This window comes from Stegostoma tigrinum, chromosome 10 (assembly GCF_030684315.1).
Source record: "Stegostoma tigrinum isolate sSteTig4 chromosome 10, sSteTig4.hap1, whole genome shotgun sequence".
Classification (NCBI taxonomy): domain Eukaryota; kingdom Metazoa; phylum Chordata; class Chondrichthyes; order Orectolobiformes; family Stegostomatidae; genus Stegostoma; species Stegostoma tigrinum.
The window spans coordinates 87,893,257-87,909,829 of record NC_081363.1 but is presented as its reverse complement, the minus strand read 5'-3'; the positions used below and the strand labels follow the sequence as shown (position 1 = coordinate 87,909,829).

General features: G+C 44.6%; 1 protein-coding gene across 3 annotated transcripts in view; it reads left to right on the top strand.

Moving 5' to 3' along the window:
• The window catches only part of paplna (papilin a, proteoglycan-like sulfated glycoprotein), a 234,275-nt gene that overhangs the window by 188,917 nt on the left and 28,785 nt on the right, over positions 1 to 16,573 (top strand). For all 3 annotated transcript variants that reach the window (XM_059649376.1, XM_059649377.1, XM_048537827.2), the window contains exons 16-20: positions 180 to 450; positions 6,125 to 6,233; positions 7,673 to 7,802; positions 10,559 to 10,880; positions 15,671 to 15,808. In XM_059649376.1, the coding sequence (XP_059505359.1) occupies positions 180 to 450; positions 6,125 to 6,233; positions 7,673 to 7,802; positions 10,559 to 10,880; positions 15,671 to 15,808 (970 nt within the window). The remainder of the gene's footprint in view (positions 1 to 179; positions 451 to 6,124; positions 6,234 to 7,672; positions 7,803 to 10,558; positions 10,881 to 15,670; positions 15,809 to 16,573) is intronic.

Here is a 16,573-nt window from a genome sequence, read left to right as displayed (position 1 = left end):
AGTCCGTCCTTGCGGAACATGATGGTTGCCCCCAGCTCCTGGTCAGGATCGGTGTTTGCGTTCTGGAGGTGGGCTGCAGTTAAAACCCATCCAGCATTTGCCACGTGTTCACTGCCACCCGCGGGTTGCCACTGAGTACGCCTCATTGTCTTCCTCTGCCCATTTTTTTTTATTTTTAGGACCCCATTCTCCGAACTACCTGCCAGATCGTGGGGAGACCAACCTCCTTCCAGGGCACAGTGAGTGGTATCTGCCCCATCTGTATCCGTCCGCCTGGTATCCTCCAGCAACTGGCTCCAACCCTGAGCCCTCAAAGACACGGCTGGAACTGCTGGGGCCAGACATGAGGGGCTGCCACACCGAACCTTATGGCTGCTGTCCAGACGGATACGCCACAGCCACTGGACCAGGAGGACAGGGCTGTCCCACCATTCCCTGCTACAAGAGCAGGTAAGTGATCGAACCAACATGGTTCCTCCCCATGAACCCCTGGCGTTTGAGTGGGTAGCAAGCTCTTGCCATTAATAGAGGCTTCTTCTGACCCATTTCAGAGGTCAGGGGACAGGGCAGGAACAAGGGGTTACTGGATGGTTAGATCTACCGCTTTCTTAGGTGAGATGACAACAAAGGCTCCGTCATGCCTTCTCAGGTGAATGTCAGCGATTACAGGGAACGGTTTGAATAAGAGTGGGGAGAAGCGGTGTAGGAGTAGGGATGACGTTTCTCCCCGAATTCCTGCCCAATATCTAATCCTCACACAAAGTCATTGTCAAAAAAAACTGACAATCACATCATTATTATGATTCGCTAGAATTTGACAAGACCAGGTAGTGTTTGCAGAGAGTCCTCATTGTCTACAGGTTTAGTACTAGAGGACTGGAGGATTGCAAATGTTGTGCCCTTGTTCAAAAAGGGCAGTAGGGATGACCCAGGTAATTATAGACCTGTGAGCCTTACGTCTGTTGTAGGAAAGGTTTTTTGGAAAGGATTATAAGAGATAGGATTTATAATCATCTAGCAAGCAACAATTTGATTGGAGATAGTCAGCATGGATTCGTCGAGGGCAGGTCGTGTCTCACAAACCTCATTGAGTTTTTTGAGAAGGTGACCAAGCATGTGGATGAGGGTAGGGCAGTTGACGTGGTGTACATGGACTTCAGTAAAGCCTTTGATAATGTTCCACATGGTAGGCTATTGGAGACAACACAGAGGCACAGGATTGAGGGAGATTTAGAAGTTTGGATAAAAAACTGGCTTTCTGTAACCAGTGGTGGTTGATGGAAAATATTCAGCCTGGAGCCTGGTTACTAGTGGTGTGCCTCAAGAACCTGTTTTGGGACCACTGCTGTTTGTCATTTTTGTAAATGACTTGGACGCAGGCATAGGTGGATGGGTTAGTAAGTTTGCAGATGACACTAAAGTCGGTGGAGTGGTGGACAGTGTGGAAGAATGTTGCAGGTTGCAGGGGAACTTGGATAAACTGCAGAATTGAGCCAAAAGGTGGCAAATGGAGTTTAATACGGATAAATGCGAGGTGATTCACTTTGGGATGAATAATAGGAAGGCAGAATACCGGATCAATGGAAAGATTCTTGGTAGTGAGGATGTGCAGAAGGATCTTGGTGTTCATGTACATAGATCCCTGAAAGTTGCCACCCAGGTTGATAGTGCTGTCAAGAAGGCTTACGGTGTGTTAGGTTTTATTGGTAGAGGGATTGAGTTCCGGAGCCGTGATGTCATGCTGCAACTGTACAAAACGCTAGTGCGGCCTCACTTGGAATATTGCGTGCAGTTCCGGTCGCCCCATTACAGGAAGGATGTGGAAGCATTGGAAAAGGTACAGAGGAGATTTACCAGGATGTTGCCTGGTCTGGAGCATAGGCCCTATGAAGAAAGGCTGACGGACATGGGTCTGTTCTCATTGGAGAGAAGGAGGCTAAGAGGGGATTTAATAGAGACATACAAGATGATCAGAGGATTAGATAGGGTGGACAATGAGAGTCTTTTTCCGAGGATGATGACTTCAGCTTGTACAAGGGGGGCATAGCTACACATTGAGGGGTGATAGATTTAAGACAGATGTCAGAGGCATGTTCTTTACTCAGAGTGTGGTAGGGGTGTGGAACGCCCTGCCTGCCAATGTAGTTAGCTCAGCCACATTAGGGGAATTTAAACAGTCCCTGGATAAGCATATGGATAATGATGAGATAGTGTAGGGGGAGGGGCTTAGATTAGTTCACAGGTCGGCGCAACATCGAGGGCCTGTTCTGCGCTGTATTTTTCTATGTTCTAAGGTCAGGGTTTCGGGAGAGTGGGGCAAGGGTGGGGTGTGTGGAGAGTGTGGCAAGGGCAGGGGGTGTGGGGCAAGTGGGGCGATGGCAGGGTTTGGGAAGAGTGGGTCGAGGGTGGGGTGTGGGGAGAGGGCAGGGTTTGGGAGAGTGGGGAGAGGGCAGGGTGTGGGGCGAGTGTGGCGGGTCAGGGTATGGGGAGAGTGGGGTGAGGGCAGGGTTTGGAAAGACTGGGGCGAGGGTGGGGTGTGGGATGGGATGTAGGGAGAGTGGGACGAGGGCAAGGCGTGGGGCGAGTGGGACAAAACACATTGATGAAGATAGAGCAGTGGATGTGGTGTATTTGGATTTTAGCAAGGCATTTAATAATGTTTCACATGGTAGCCTCGTTCTGAAAGTAAGGAGGCATGGGATTCAGGGAAATTTTACTGTCTGGATTCAAACTGGCTATAGTAGATGGAAAGTATTCAGCCTGGAGCTCGGTGAGCAGCAGTGTTCTGCAGGGATCTGTTCTGGGACCTCTGCTCTTTGTGATCTTTATAAATGACTAGGATGAGGAAGTGGAAGGGTGGGGTAGAAAGTTTGTTGATGACACGATGGTTGGTGGAGTTGTGGACAGCATGGAGGGCTGTTTTAGTTTGTAACAGGACGTTGCCCAGCTCTTGCATCCTGTCAAAGAAGTTGCAGATGGAATTCAACCCAGCAAAGTGTGAAGTGATTCATTTTGGAAGGTCACATTTGAATGCAGAATACACGGTTAATGGCAGGATTCTCGGTAGTGTGGCGGAACAGAGGGATCTTGGGATCCACATCCATAGATCCCTCAAAGTTACTCCACAAGTTGATAGGGTTGTAAAGAATGCATATAGTGTGTTGGCTTTCATTGGCAGGGGAATTGAGTTTAAGAGCTGAATGGTCAAAGAAAGAGTAGGGCCGATCAGGGATAGCAAAGGGAACTTGTGTGTGGAGTCTGAGGAGGTAGGGGAAGCCCTAAATGAGTTTTTTGCTTCTGTCTTTACGAAAGAAACGAACTCTGTAGTGAATGAAACCTTTGAAGAGCAGGTGTGCATGCTGGAATGGATAGAGATAGACGAAGCTGATGTGCTGAAAATTTTGTCAAACATTAAGATTGACAAGTCACCAGGCCTGGACCAGATTTGTCCTCGGCTGCTTTGGGAAGCGAGAAATGCAATTGCTTCGCCGCTTGCGAAGATCTTTGCATCCTCGCTCTCCACTGGAGTCGTACCTGAGGACTGGAGAGAGGCAAATGTAATTCCTCTCTTCAAGAAAGGAGATAGGGAAATCCCCGGCAATTACAGACCAGTAAGTCTCACGTCTGTCGTCTGCAAGGTGTTAGAAAGGACTCTGAGGGATAGGATTTATAACCATCTGGAAGAGCATGGCTTGATCAAATACAGTCAACACGGCTTTGTGAGGGGTAGGTCATGCCTCACAAACCTTATCGAGTTCTTTGAGATGTGACTAGAAAAGTTGATGAGGGTCGAGCTGTGGATGTGGTGTATATGGACTTCAGTAAGGCATTTGATAAGGTTCCCCATGGCAGGATCATTCAGAAGGTCAGGAGGACTGGGATACAGGGGAACTTAGCTGCTTGGATACAGAATTGGCTGGCCAACAGAAGACAGCAAGTGGTAGTAGAAGGAAAATATTCTGCCTGGAAGTCAGTGGTGAGTGGGGTTCCACAGGGCTCTGTCCTTGGACCTCTACTGTCTGTAATTTTTATTAATGACTTGGATGAGGGGATTGAAGGATGGTTTGCAAGTTTGCAGACGACACAAAGGTCGGAGGTGTCGTTGACAGTATAGAGGGCTGTTGTAGGCTGCAGCGGGACATTGACAGGATGCACAGATGGGCTGAGAGGTGGCAGATGGAGTTCAACCTGGATCAATGCGAGGTGATGCATTTTGGAAGGTCGAATTTGAAAGCTGAGTACAGGATTAAGGATAGGATTCTTGGCAGTGTGGAGGAACAGAGGGATCTTGGTGTGCAGATACATAGATCCCTTAAAATGGCTACCCAAGTGGACAGAGTTGTTAAGAAAGCATATGGTGTTTTGGCTTTCATTAACAGGGGGATTGAGTTTAAGAGTCGTGAGATCTTGTTGCAGCTCTCTAAAACTTTGGTTAGACCGCACTTGGAATACTGCGTCCAGTTCTGGTCGCCGTATTATAGGAAAGATGTGGATGCTTTGGAGAGGGTTCAGAGGAGGTTTACCAGGATGCTGCCTGGACTGGAGGGCTTATCTTATGAAGAGCGGTTGACTGAGCTCGGTCTCTTTTCATTGGATAAAAGGAGGAGGAGAGGGGACCTAATTGAGGTATACAAGATAATGAGAGGCATAGATAGAGTTGATAGCCAGAGACTAATTCCCAGGGCAGAAATGGCTAGCATGAGGGGTCATAGTTTTAAGCTGGTTGGAGGAAAGTATAGAGGGGATGTCAGAGGCGGGTTCTTTACACAGAGAGTTGTGAGAGTATAGAAAGCGTTGCCAGCAGCAGTTGTGGAAGCAAGGTCATTGGGGTCATTTAAGAGACTGCTGGACATGCATATGGTCACAGAAATTTGAGGTGCATACATGAGGATCAATGGTCAGCACAACATTGTGGACTGAAGGGCCTGTTCTGTGCTGTATCGTTCTATGTTCTATGTTACGCTGCAGCTCTCTAAAACTCCGGTTAGAATGCACATGGAATATTGTGTTCAGTTCTGGTCACCTCATTATAGGAAAGATGTGGAAGCTTTAGAGAGGGTGCAGAGGAGATTTACCAGGATGCTGCCTGGACTGGAGGGCATATCTTATGAGGAAAGGTTGAGGGAGCTCGAGCCTTTTTCATTGAAGCGAAGAAGGATGTGCGGTGACTTGATAGAGGTTTACAAGATGATGAGAGGCATACATGGAGTGAATAGTCAGAGACTTTTTCCCATAGCTGAAATGACTATTACAAGGGGGGATAATTTTAAGGTGATTGGAGAAAGGTATAGGGAAGATGTCAGAGGTAGGTTCTTCACGCAGTGTGTGGTGTGCATGTGGAAAACACTGCCAGCAATAGTAGTGGAGTCAGATACTTTAGAGACTTCGAAGACTTTAGAGACTCTTGGATAGGCACATGGAGGATAGTAAAATGTAGGGTATACAGATTAGATTGATCTTAGTAGGATAATAGGTCAGCACATTGTGTGCTGGACCGTTCTATGTTCTATGGGACGAGGGCCGGGTTTGGGGAGAGTGGGATGAGGGTGGGGTTTGGTGTGAGAACAGTCCTTTTTCAGATCCATTCATTTCCAAAGCATGAGCCTGTGACTGAAATATGAATGCCTTCAGGACATTATCATTCACTAAAGTGAATGCTAAAGTGTGTTTAAGAATCCCACAGAGATGGCTCTGAGGTGCCCTCTCTTGAGTCAGTTTAATGTGGCTGGTGTTTGGCATAAGTGTGGAGTCTTAGGGTCAGATTTTCAATCCAGAGTCGGGAATGCGATATCTAACTGAAATCGTGTGCCAGCTTCACACTGAGATAGTCTAATTCCCAGGATATGAGGATGGAATTTAGTGATAAGTGCCGAACGACTCCATTCTGTCAGGGCTGTGCCTGACCACAGCGACAAAAGCAGATGGTGGCCATTTTGGGGACTGCCAGTTAGACGGGGAATGCAGGCGCAGGTTGTGGGGTGGGCCACAGATTTGTGTGATAGGCCAATTTTCCACAAAGTAATTTGTGAAACACTGTTTGAAGCTGTGGAATTTTTTTTGTTTTGGAATTGAAGGCATTTTTCCTCTTCCCACCCACCATCCCCCACCTTTCCAATCTGCTAAGGTATGGCTGCTGCCCCGACGGAGTGACATCAGCGAGGGGGTATAACCAGGCCGGGTGCTCAACATTTTCAACCAACAGTAATTCTAATAACAATGACCGGCAGATTTTTGTAAGTGTGTCTTCCCATACTGGGCTGTCTCCAAGTCATGTGTGAAAAATTGAAAGCAAGTCACAGGATTCAGACTCACCAGGCAGTGAAATGAGAAGACCATGGTGTGAGAATGTTTGGACAGTCACAAAGCTTTTGTTGTCCTGACCTGTTTTGATTTTGAAGGTTAAATCTCTGGTTCCCTTACACTGACCCTCGACATCTATCTGATCTGATGTCCCTCATGTTGATAGCCACAGCCCATGTGCAAAATTAGACCAAGGGTGCTGCTCTCTGGGGGATATATGGATCTTGTTCCCAATGCGCGCTCCTTCAGCTAGGAGGCAGTGATCAGAACCTACTTGTCAATGGTAGCGCTTTCAGTGTCTGTGGATGCAGCACACAAAGCAAGCCCTGGCCGCAGGGATTTTGCATACTGCCAGCCTCAGTACTGTCCACTATTGACCATTGCTGTGCATACACCAATCCATGCCTCATTTCTCCATTGCTACCGGGGCAGACTGACTATCACAGGCTCCTAGTCCAGCATCATCTCAATCTTCAAGACTCTCACTCTTATTTCCAAACCCTCCATCACCTCGTCTCTCCCTGACCATGTAACCCCATCCAACCTCACTTCACCCTTCCCCCCCAGGGCCCACTGTGAAATTTCAGCCCGTTGACCAGAATGACCCCCACTGTCCCAAGCTGTGTGGTTCCCTTCCAAGGTCTCGCAGTTGCGTGCTCTCTCTCCTCTCTGCTCTCGCGCCCTCTCGCGCTCTCTGACTCTCTCTCCTGCCCCCTTCCTGCATGTTTAGAAGCACTTCGTCAACCAGCTAACCTCTTTCTTCAAGCGTTTGATCAACTGTCTCAATATCTCCATACAAACGCTCTCATAGAAACTTAGAAACCTAGAAAAATAGGGGCAGGATTAGGCCATTCAGCCCTTCAAACCCCCTCTGCCATTTAGTATGATCACAGCTGATCATCTAACTCTCTACCCTGTTCCCACTTTCTCCCAATAGCCCTGAGAATTGATCTGTGCATTCTTCTCACTGTTCACCCCCCCCCCCCCCCCCCCCACTTTTAATGCTCTGGAGCTATTATATTTAGTTCCCTCCTCTTACTCTTTACTATACATTGTGATTAGCCACGGTCCAAGCATTCATCCCTGTGGTTCTCCACTAGTCACTGCCTAATACTTTGAAAAAAGGTGCATTTACTCCTGTGTTTTTTGTCTGCAATTTAGTTCTCTGTCCATGTCAGTACGCTGTCCCCAAACCCATGTGCTTCAATTTTACACGCTAATCTCAAAGCGCTTTGGGATGTTTACTGTATTAAAGACACCACATATAAACTGTCTGTTTAAAAGATGGGTTTTATTGAGAGTCAGAATTTTGGGAAGAGAATTCTGTGGAAGATATTGTGAATCCAGTGATTTGTTTTTGTACATCACACAGGAGTCACAGGCTGCTGTTCGAGATAATCCATCGGGTGAATGTCGGAGCTCCATGTTTGGTTGTTGTCATGATGAATTGACACCTGCCATAGGCCCGAGGGGAGAAGGCTGTAGGAGTGGTCCCAGACACCGTGAGTACGTTCGGACTCTGGCAGTGCGTAATGAGTGGTCACTGGCTATAACACAGAAACATAGATTGCCATTCAATATGATCATTGCTGATCATTGCACTCAATACCCTAATCCCACCCTTGATTCCTTTAACCACAAAAGCTATATCTGTCTCCCTGAAAGTGCAATGTTTTGGCCTAACCACTTTCTGTGGTCATGAATTCCACAGGCTCATCACTCTTAGGTGAAGAAATTACTCATTTCAAGCCTAAAAGGTACATCCCTTATCTTTAAACTATGACCCTTGGTCCTGGACTCCCCCACCATTAGGAATATTCTTCCTGCATCTAATATGTCTAGTCCTCTTAAAATTTTCTAGGTTTTCATGAGATACCCCTTATTCTTCTAAATTCCAATGGATACAATCCTAACCAACTTCATCTCCCCTCATATGTCAGTCCTGCAATGCCTGGAATCAATTTGGTGAACCTTGCCTGCACTCCCTCTATCGCAAGTATCTCCTTCCTCAGATAAGGAAACCACACACTGTTACAGGTGATGGGCCACCAATGTCCTGTATAATTGCACAAGACTATTTTGTTTCTGTACTCAAATCCTTTTGTTCATGAAGGCCAGCAAACAGTTTGCCTCCTTTACTGCCTGCTGCACCTTGCATGCTTATGTTCATAGAACATAGAACAGAGAAAAGTACAGCACAGTATAGGCCCTTCGGCCCACGACGTTGTGCCGTGGAATAATCCTAATCCAAACATAAAATAACCTAACCTACATTCCCCTCAATTCACTGCTGTCCATGTGCATGTCCACCAGTCGCTTAAATGTCACTAATGACTCTGCTTCCACGACTACCACTGGCAAAGTATTCCATGTGCTCACAACTCTCTGGGTGAAGAACCTCCTTCTGACGTCTCCTCTATACCTTCCTCCTAACACCTTAAAACTATGACCCCTCGTGGCAGTCAATCCTGCCCTGGGGAAAAGTCTCTGGCTATCGACTCTATCCATGCCTCTCATTACCTTGTACACCTAGAAACTGGTGCACCCAGATCTCGTTGACATTCCCTGTCTCAATTTCCAGCCTTTCAAATAATAATCTGCTTTCCTATTTTTTGACCAAAGTCGATAACCTCACATTTATCCACAATACACTGCATCTGCCATGCAGTTGCCCTCTCACTCAGCCTGTCCAAATCCCACTGCAACATCTCTACGTCCTCCTCACAGTTCATCCTTTGAACCAGCTTGTAACTATCGTTTACAAATTTTGAGATATTACGTTCTGTTCTCCCATCTAAATCATGAACATACATAAGCTGGGATCATAGTACTGAACCCTGCAGTATTCCACTAGTCAGTGCTGCCATTCAGAAAAAGATCCATTATTCTTACTCTTCCTTTCCTGTCTGCTTACCAATTTTCTCTCCAAGTCAATACCGCCAATCCCATGTTCTTTAATTTTACACATTAATCTATTACGTGAGACTTTGTTGAAAGCCTTCTGAAAGTCAAAATAATCCACGTCCACTAGCTCCCCTAATAATCCTCAAATAATTCCAGTAGATTTTGTTTCGAGCCATGATTCCCCTTTTGTAATTCCTGACTGTGTCTGATTCTCCCAATGTTTTCTAAGTACTCTGTTATAAAACTCTTGATAATGGATTCTAGCATCTTGCCCATGCCGACACAGGCTCACTTATGCCCCATTTTCTCTCTACTCTCTTTTTAAATAGTGGAGTTGCACTAGCTACTCTCCAAACTGTAGAAACTGTTTCAGAGTCCTATTTCTAGAGTTACTGCCTTTGTACTCTGGGATGCAGATTATCAGGCCCTGGAGATTTATCAGCCTTCAATCCAACCAGTTCCTCCAACACCATTTCCCTACCCCTGTCACTAAACCCCATCATTCCTGGTACTTTAGTTGTGTCCTCATTTGTGGAGACAGAAGCAAAGTATGAATTTCTTTTGGCAGTCATTTCTTCGTTATCTATTACAAATTGTTTGTCTCTAACTGTAATTTTCCCCAATCTTTTCCCTTTACAAGCTTATAGAACTTCTTCAGTCAATTCTCATGTTCTCAAACTCCCTTGTAAGACATGGTTTGGCCACTGTTCTCTTTGCACCCTTGCACCAAACAGGAATAACCAATTTTTGTAATTCACCCATTTATTCTTTGAATGTTTGCCATTCCCTATCAACTGTCATTGGTTCAGTACTGTTTCCCAATCTTATCATAGCCACCTCATGCCATTGCAGTTTCCCTTATTAAGATTCAGGACTCTAGTCTCAGAACCAACTACCTCACCCTCCATCCTGATGGAAATTTCCATCATATTCTGGTCATTCATATCTAAGGGGTCGCTTGCAACTACATTATCAGTTGTTCCTTTCTCATTGCATGATACCCCATTTAAGATGGCCTGTCCTGTTCTCTATTTGGTTCCTAAAGCTATTCGTCCAGAATACCATTCCATATACATTCTAAGAATTCCTCCTCCATGGAATTGTGACTAATTTGATTTGCCCAATCAAAATTCGGTTTAAAGTCACCCATATTTATTGAGTACCTCTCTGATTAAGTGTTTGATGCCATTCCCAAATTTACCATGACAGTTTGGTGATCTACATAGCATCCTCACAACTTTTTTTGCTCCTTGGTACTTCTCAATTCCACCCAAACAGATTCTGCATTGTCTGTATTTGTCTGTATTTCCATGCAGTCCTTGAGGATGTGTTTAATGTTTGCTGTGATTTGCAGCTTATCCAACTCCATGCCTGCTGCTGAGTGCTAATGGGCCCTGCACTGATTGGACAGTCCGATGGTTCTTCATCCCTGACGCAGGGCTCTGTAACCGCTTCTGGTATGGAGGCTGCCATGGCAACATGAACAACTTCGAGACGGAGGAGGACTGTGAGAATCAGTGTAGGCTATCAGGTCGTGACCGTGGCATGAATAGGCCAGACGATCGGGCTCCCTGGTGGTCTCCACACCCAGGACGATGGTCTGAGTCCTCCCTGCTTCCTACACGGGCTCCGAACAGAGGCTCTGTCCAACTACAGCCACACCATCCCATTTACAGGTAGTACTGTGGTTATCACCTCGCATGGGAGTACTGCTTTCTGTCTGTCATTTTATACAGTCATGCAAATCATGATGGACTTTGGGAAAATAAATTGGGAGGAGGTGCCAGGAGGGTCAGTAACCAGCGGACTGACAATTAAAATAATTAACAAAAGAAGCAGGAGGCAGTCACAGCTCCCTCAGATTTGGTCAGAGCTGGGAGGGGTTTGACTTCTGAGTGATAATGGGAACTGCAGATGCTGGAGAATCCAAGATAATAAAGTGTGAAGCTGGATGAACACAGCAGGCCAAGCAGCATCTGATGAAGTGTCTGGGCCCAAAACGTCAGCTTTTGTGCTCCTGAGATGCTGCTTGGCCTGCTGTGTTCATCCAGCTTCATACTTTATTATCTTGACTTCTGAGTGAGGCAGGTTTAGGGATCCAGAAGATACCACTGGAGGAGTCTCAGCTCTTTTGCATGCCTCCAACAGGTTTGAATTTCTGGCTAACTGTGTACTCAGGAATAGGGACTGTAGGGAGGTTGAGCAAATGGATCACAGCACCATATCGCAGGAGGACTTTGAAATGAGAGGAGGGAAGAAGAAATGATGTTGTTGTAGGTACAGTATGGTAATGTAAATGATACTGTTTCTGTGGAGCCAAGAGTAAGAGCCCCAAAAGCTGAGTTACCTTCCTGGTTCCAATGTTAAGGACATCTCCTCAGGGCTATAGAGGAACTTGGAGGTAAGGGTCTAGTTTTCATGGTCTATGTGGGAAACAAGGAAAGGTAGAGGTAAGAAGGAGCTCCTTCTGAGGGATTATAAGCAGCTATGGTCCAAACTCAAAAATAAAGCACCACAAAGGTGCCTCTGGATGGTAAACCTCTGGATTACCATTTGAGCCACAAGCAAATTGGTGTGGGTTAAATAAAATGAAATTGTTAAATGTCCCTGATCAGTGTAGGAAGGATGAGTTTTGGGACACTGCAGCCAGACAGAAGGAGCTGTACCACTGGGACAGTCTTTGCTTCAACTGCTGTCCTCCAGCAGATCTGGACAGGTACATGGATGAGCAGGGAGCAAATGGACACAGACCGTTAGAAAATAGATGACAGGTTAGACAGAGGATCTTGATCAGCGCAGGCTTGGAGGGCCGAAGGGCCTGTTCCTGTGCTGTAGGTTTCTTTGTTCTTTGTTCTTTGTTCTTTGTTAAACAGATCTATTATACAGGGCTGGAAACATAATAAGGTGATGGGAGAATGGGGGAGGGAGGGAGAGCGATGGGAGATTTAAAAAATTTAATGAAAAGAGAACAAGGCAGTAGTGCAGGGTAAATGTAGGGGACTGTCCCCCCTCACTAGGGCATGTGTTCAGAAATCAAGCTCTCACTGTTCCCAGAGTCATTGCAAAAGTTAAAGATTTTGGAAAATGCACAAAATTCCTTAATTCATCCATCTTTTTGACCCAGAAAACATGGATCAGGTTTTTGTACTAAAATAGAATTACTTTTATTGCAAATAAATGATTCTAACTCCAGGTAAACAATTATGAACCATTGATGTGTAATTCTACTTGTTAAAAGTAGAACCCACTTGTAAAGTCCTCCCTCAGCATGTGCACACAGACGGACCAAAAATACATGGATGTCATGCGTAGAGGGGAAGATCGGGAAGGCAGTTCATTGGCTGTAGTGCACAGGGTTTGCTGAGATGATCCTTTTGCTGTTCAGAATGCTGCTTCTCAGTCTTCCTTCTCCAAGTATTTTCAATTGTTTGCAAAATGCTCAGGGTGATTGATTTGTACTTACAAAAGTTTCTGATCTATTAATTAAAAAATCACAGCTTACAGCAACTAATAAACTGTCTGTCTTCAGGTTTGAGATGCTTTTTACTGAAGAGCAAAAACAGGTCCATCCCTTCCAAAGGTCTGTTGGCTTCTGCCAAACATTGAAATCCCCAACCTGTTCAGTTATTTAGGAGTCAGTCTCATTAGTTAAGGAGCCTTTGTCATTGTCACTATTTCTCAGACAATCAGCTACGTGCTGCCAGCAAAATCTCCATTTATATACCTTTCCTGGCTCTAGCTCATCTGTAACTAGGCTTTCCCTGCTGAACAAGCAGCTGAATTTGCAGTACTTACAATGGATAACTTGCTTTTAAAGAGTGTAGAAATCCTATAACAACTCACGGCTTTTAAAACAATCCTTTTCCCATTTCAGACCACAATCAAAAATACAGGAAAATAAAATGTTACGGTTGTTACAGGACTGACAATGAGAAGGTAATATGAAGTGACAGGCTGTGGAAACATATGTGTGCACCTGCATAAAGGGTAAAACAGCTAAATTAAAGTCACTTCAATTTGTTGCAGGCTGGAGCTAGGGGAAAATATTTACAGACCCTGACAGTAATAGATTAGGACAAAATACATGGCAAGAAACAATAAAGGCCTGTCAGAAAATCACTGTAATAATCAAAAATTCATTTCATGTACACTGGACAAATCAAATTTGTAAAGGTAGCCTGGAGGATGCGTTCATTATGTGTTCAGGACAGTTTCTTGGAGCAGTATGATCTCGAGCCACACTGGGTAACAGGCCAATTTCAGACCTGCTATTGTGTTACAAAATAGGATTAATTAATGCTGTCTTTAATAAAGGTCTCTCTAGGCCTAGAAGATGAGAAAAGAATCTAGGTCTGACTCTACTATTTTAAATTTAAATAAAGGCATTTACAAAGAAGTCAAGGCAGAGCTGGTTATGATAGACTGAGAAATAGACCAATGTTGCAGACACCCATGGCTATGGATGTTAAGGATGCTATCAAATTGAAAGAAAAGATGAAGGATTTGTAGTAGGCCGGAATATTGAACACATTTTAGGAACTAACAAAGAATGATTGATTTAAAATAAAATTAAGGAACAAATTTAGAATGAGTACATGAATCAAAAATATAAAAACAGACAATAAATGCTTCTATAGGTATATAAATAATAAAACAGATGTCTTTAGACAATGAGGTTAGGCAATTACTAATAGGAAATAAAGACTGGAAAGATTTTGAACAAGTTTTTTATAATGTTTATGTCTTCCCTGTAGAAGAAACAAAATTGTATCCAAGAATAGGAGACAATCAAGAAGCAAAACGTAAAACTAAACACCTTCACTCAAGACAAAGTAATGAGACTAAAAGCTGACATGTCCCCATTGCATACCCAGACCCAATGCCCTCCATCCTTGGATCTTTAAAAACAGCAGACTTATGGAATAACTATAATGCAGGAGGCCACCTGGCTCATCATGTCTCCACTGGTTACGTCGTGCCAATCTCCTGCCTTTTCTCTGTACATTAACTCTATTCAAATAATCATTCAATGCCCCTCTTGAATGCCTCAACTGAACCTACATCCACTGAATTTCCAGGCAGTGCATTCCAGATCCTAACTACTTGGTGTGTGAAAAAGATTTTCTCATATTGCCCTTGCTTCTTTTGCACATCTCTTTAAATCGATGCCCTTTCATTCTAGATAATAAAGTGTGGGGCTGGATGAACACAGCAGGCCATTCTTGTTCCTTTTGCGCACAGGAAATTTTATCCCTATGCACTCTGTCCAACCTGTTTATGATTTTGAAAATCTCCTTCAGATCTCCTTCTCAGGTGCCTTCTCTCCCAGGAGAACAATTCCAACTTCTTCAATCTATCATCACTGAAGTTTTTCATCTCTGGAATCATTCTTGTAAATCACATCTTCACTCTCCTAATTTCCTGTAATGTGGCACCCACAATTATAAACAGTACCCTAGCTGAGGTCCAACAAGTGTCTTGTACAAATTCAGCATCACCTCCTTGCTCTTGTACTCGATGCCTTTATCAATAAAGCTGAGAACACCTTCCTGCTTTATTAACTGCTGTCTCCATTTGTCCTGTCCACCTTTGGGTGGTACGGTGGCTCAGTGGTTAGCACTGCAGCCTCACAGCACCAGGGACCCAAGTTCAATTCCAGCCTCGGGCAACTGTCTGTACGGAGTTTGCACATTCTCCCTTGGCCTGCGTGGGTTTCCTCCAGGTGCTCTGGTTTCCTCCCACAGTCCAAAGATGTGCAGGCTAGCTGGATTGGCCATGCTAAATTGCCCGTAGTGTTCAGGGGTGTGTGGGTTATAGGGAGATGGGTTTGGGTGGGATGCTCCAAAGGGCGGTGTGGACTTGTTGGGCTGAAGGGCCTGTTTCCACACTGTGGGGAATCTAATCTAATCTGTACACACATACCCGCAGGTCCCTCTGTCCCTGCGCTCCTTTTAGAATTGAACCCCCTATTTTATATTGTCTTTTAGTATACCTCTGCTGAAAGCCCACCTATCCACCCAACCCACCAACTTGACCATGTCCTTTCGGAGTTCACTTGGAAATTCAGATAGCTGCAGAGATAGTGGATACGTTGGTTGTAATTTTCCAATATTCCCCAGATTCTGGAAAAGTCTCAATGTTTATTTACGCTAATTTGGACTTCGCAGGACTGTTGAACTTCTCAAGGGCAACTAAGATCGACAATAAATGTTGGCCCAGCCAGCAACACCCACACCCCATGAATTAATAAAAAACATACCCATTCTGTGTTAGGTCATACCTCATGGACAGTGTAAAATATCACAATGGTAAGCAATATAGGAGATTGTGATATTGTATTAAATAATTAATTCAGAGCTGCAAATCAGTGCCAAATAACTTTCAAAATCATCAACCATCCTTCAATTGTGATGCATTTGTTTGTGTTATAATTTTCAGACTGAACTAACATTCCTTTCTTTCCCAGGTTAAATATCGACAGATCTGATCCTTCTTTGGTGAGTTCCCGGCCAGGACAAACTGTGAGGTTACTGTGCAGGGTTGATGCATTCCCATCTCCTCGTATTGAGTGGCACAAAGATGGAAGACTGTTATTTTCAGCAAGGTCAGTTCAACTATCCTGAAGGTTTTTTTTTCTTTATTCATTCAAGGGCTGAGGGACATCGCTAGCTAGGCAGCATTTATTTTCCAGCCCGAATTGCCCAGAGAGCGGTTAAGAGTCAACCACATTGCTGTGGGTCTGGAGTCACATGTAGGCCAGATCAGGTAAGGATGGCAGTTTCCTTCCCTAAAAGACATTAGTGGACCAAATGGGTTTTTCCAATAATCGACAATGGATTCATGTCACCATTAGACTATTAGTTCCAGATATTTATTGAATTCAAATTCCACCTTCTGCCATGGTGGGGTTCGAGCCCGGGTCCCAGAATGTTATCTGGGTCTCTGGATTAACAATCCAACGATAATACCAATAGGCCATCACCTCCCCTTGATATCGGTGGATAGGCTATTCTAGCATCCTAGAGCTCAGCATGCCAAATACACAAACATTTTTTCAGCTCAATCTTATATTCTGCTATGCCATTGTCCCTTACCAATGACAAAATAGGAGCGGATCATTCAATAAATCAATGTCTGATCTGTTTGTTTCAGATTCCACATTCTCAGGTACCCTCAATTCCCTGCCTAATAACACTCTATCCAGCTCTGTCTCAAAAACATTCAAGGACTGCACCTCCACCACCTTCTGAAATCGCAGAGTATTCAAGGAAAAAAATCACTCATTTCTGTCCTGAAAGGGTAATCCCTAATTTTAAAAACAGTGCTCGCTAGTTCTGAACTGACCCACAAGAGTGAACATGCTTTCCAT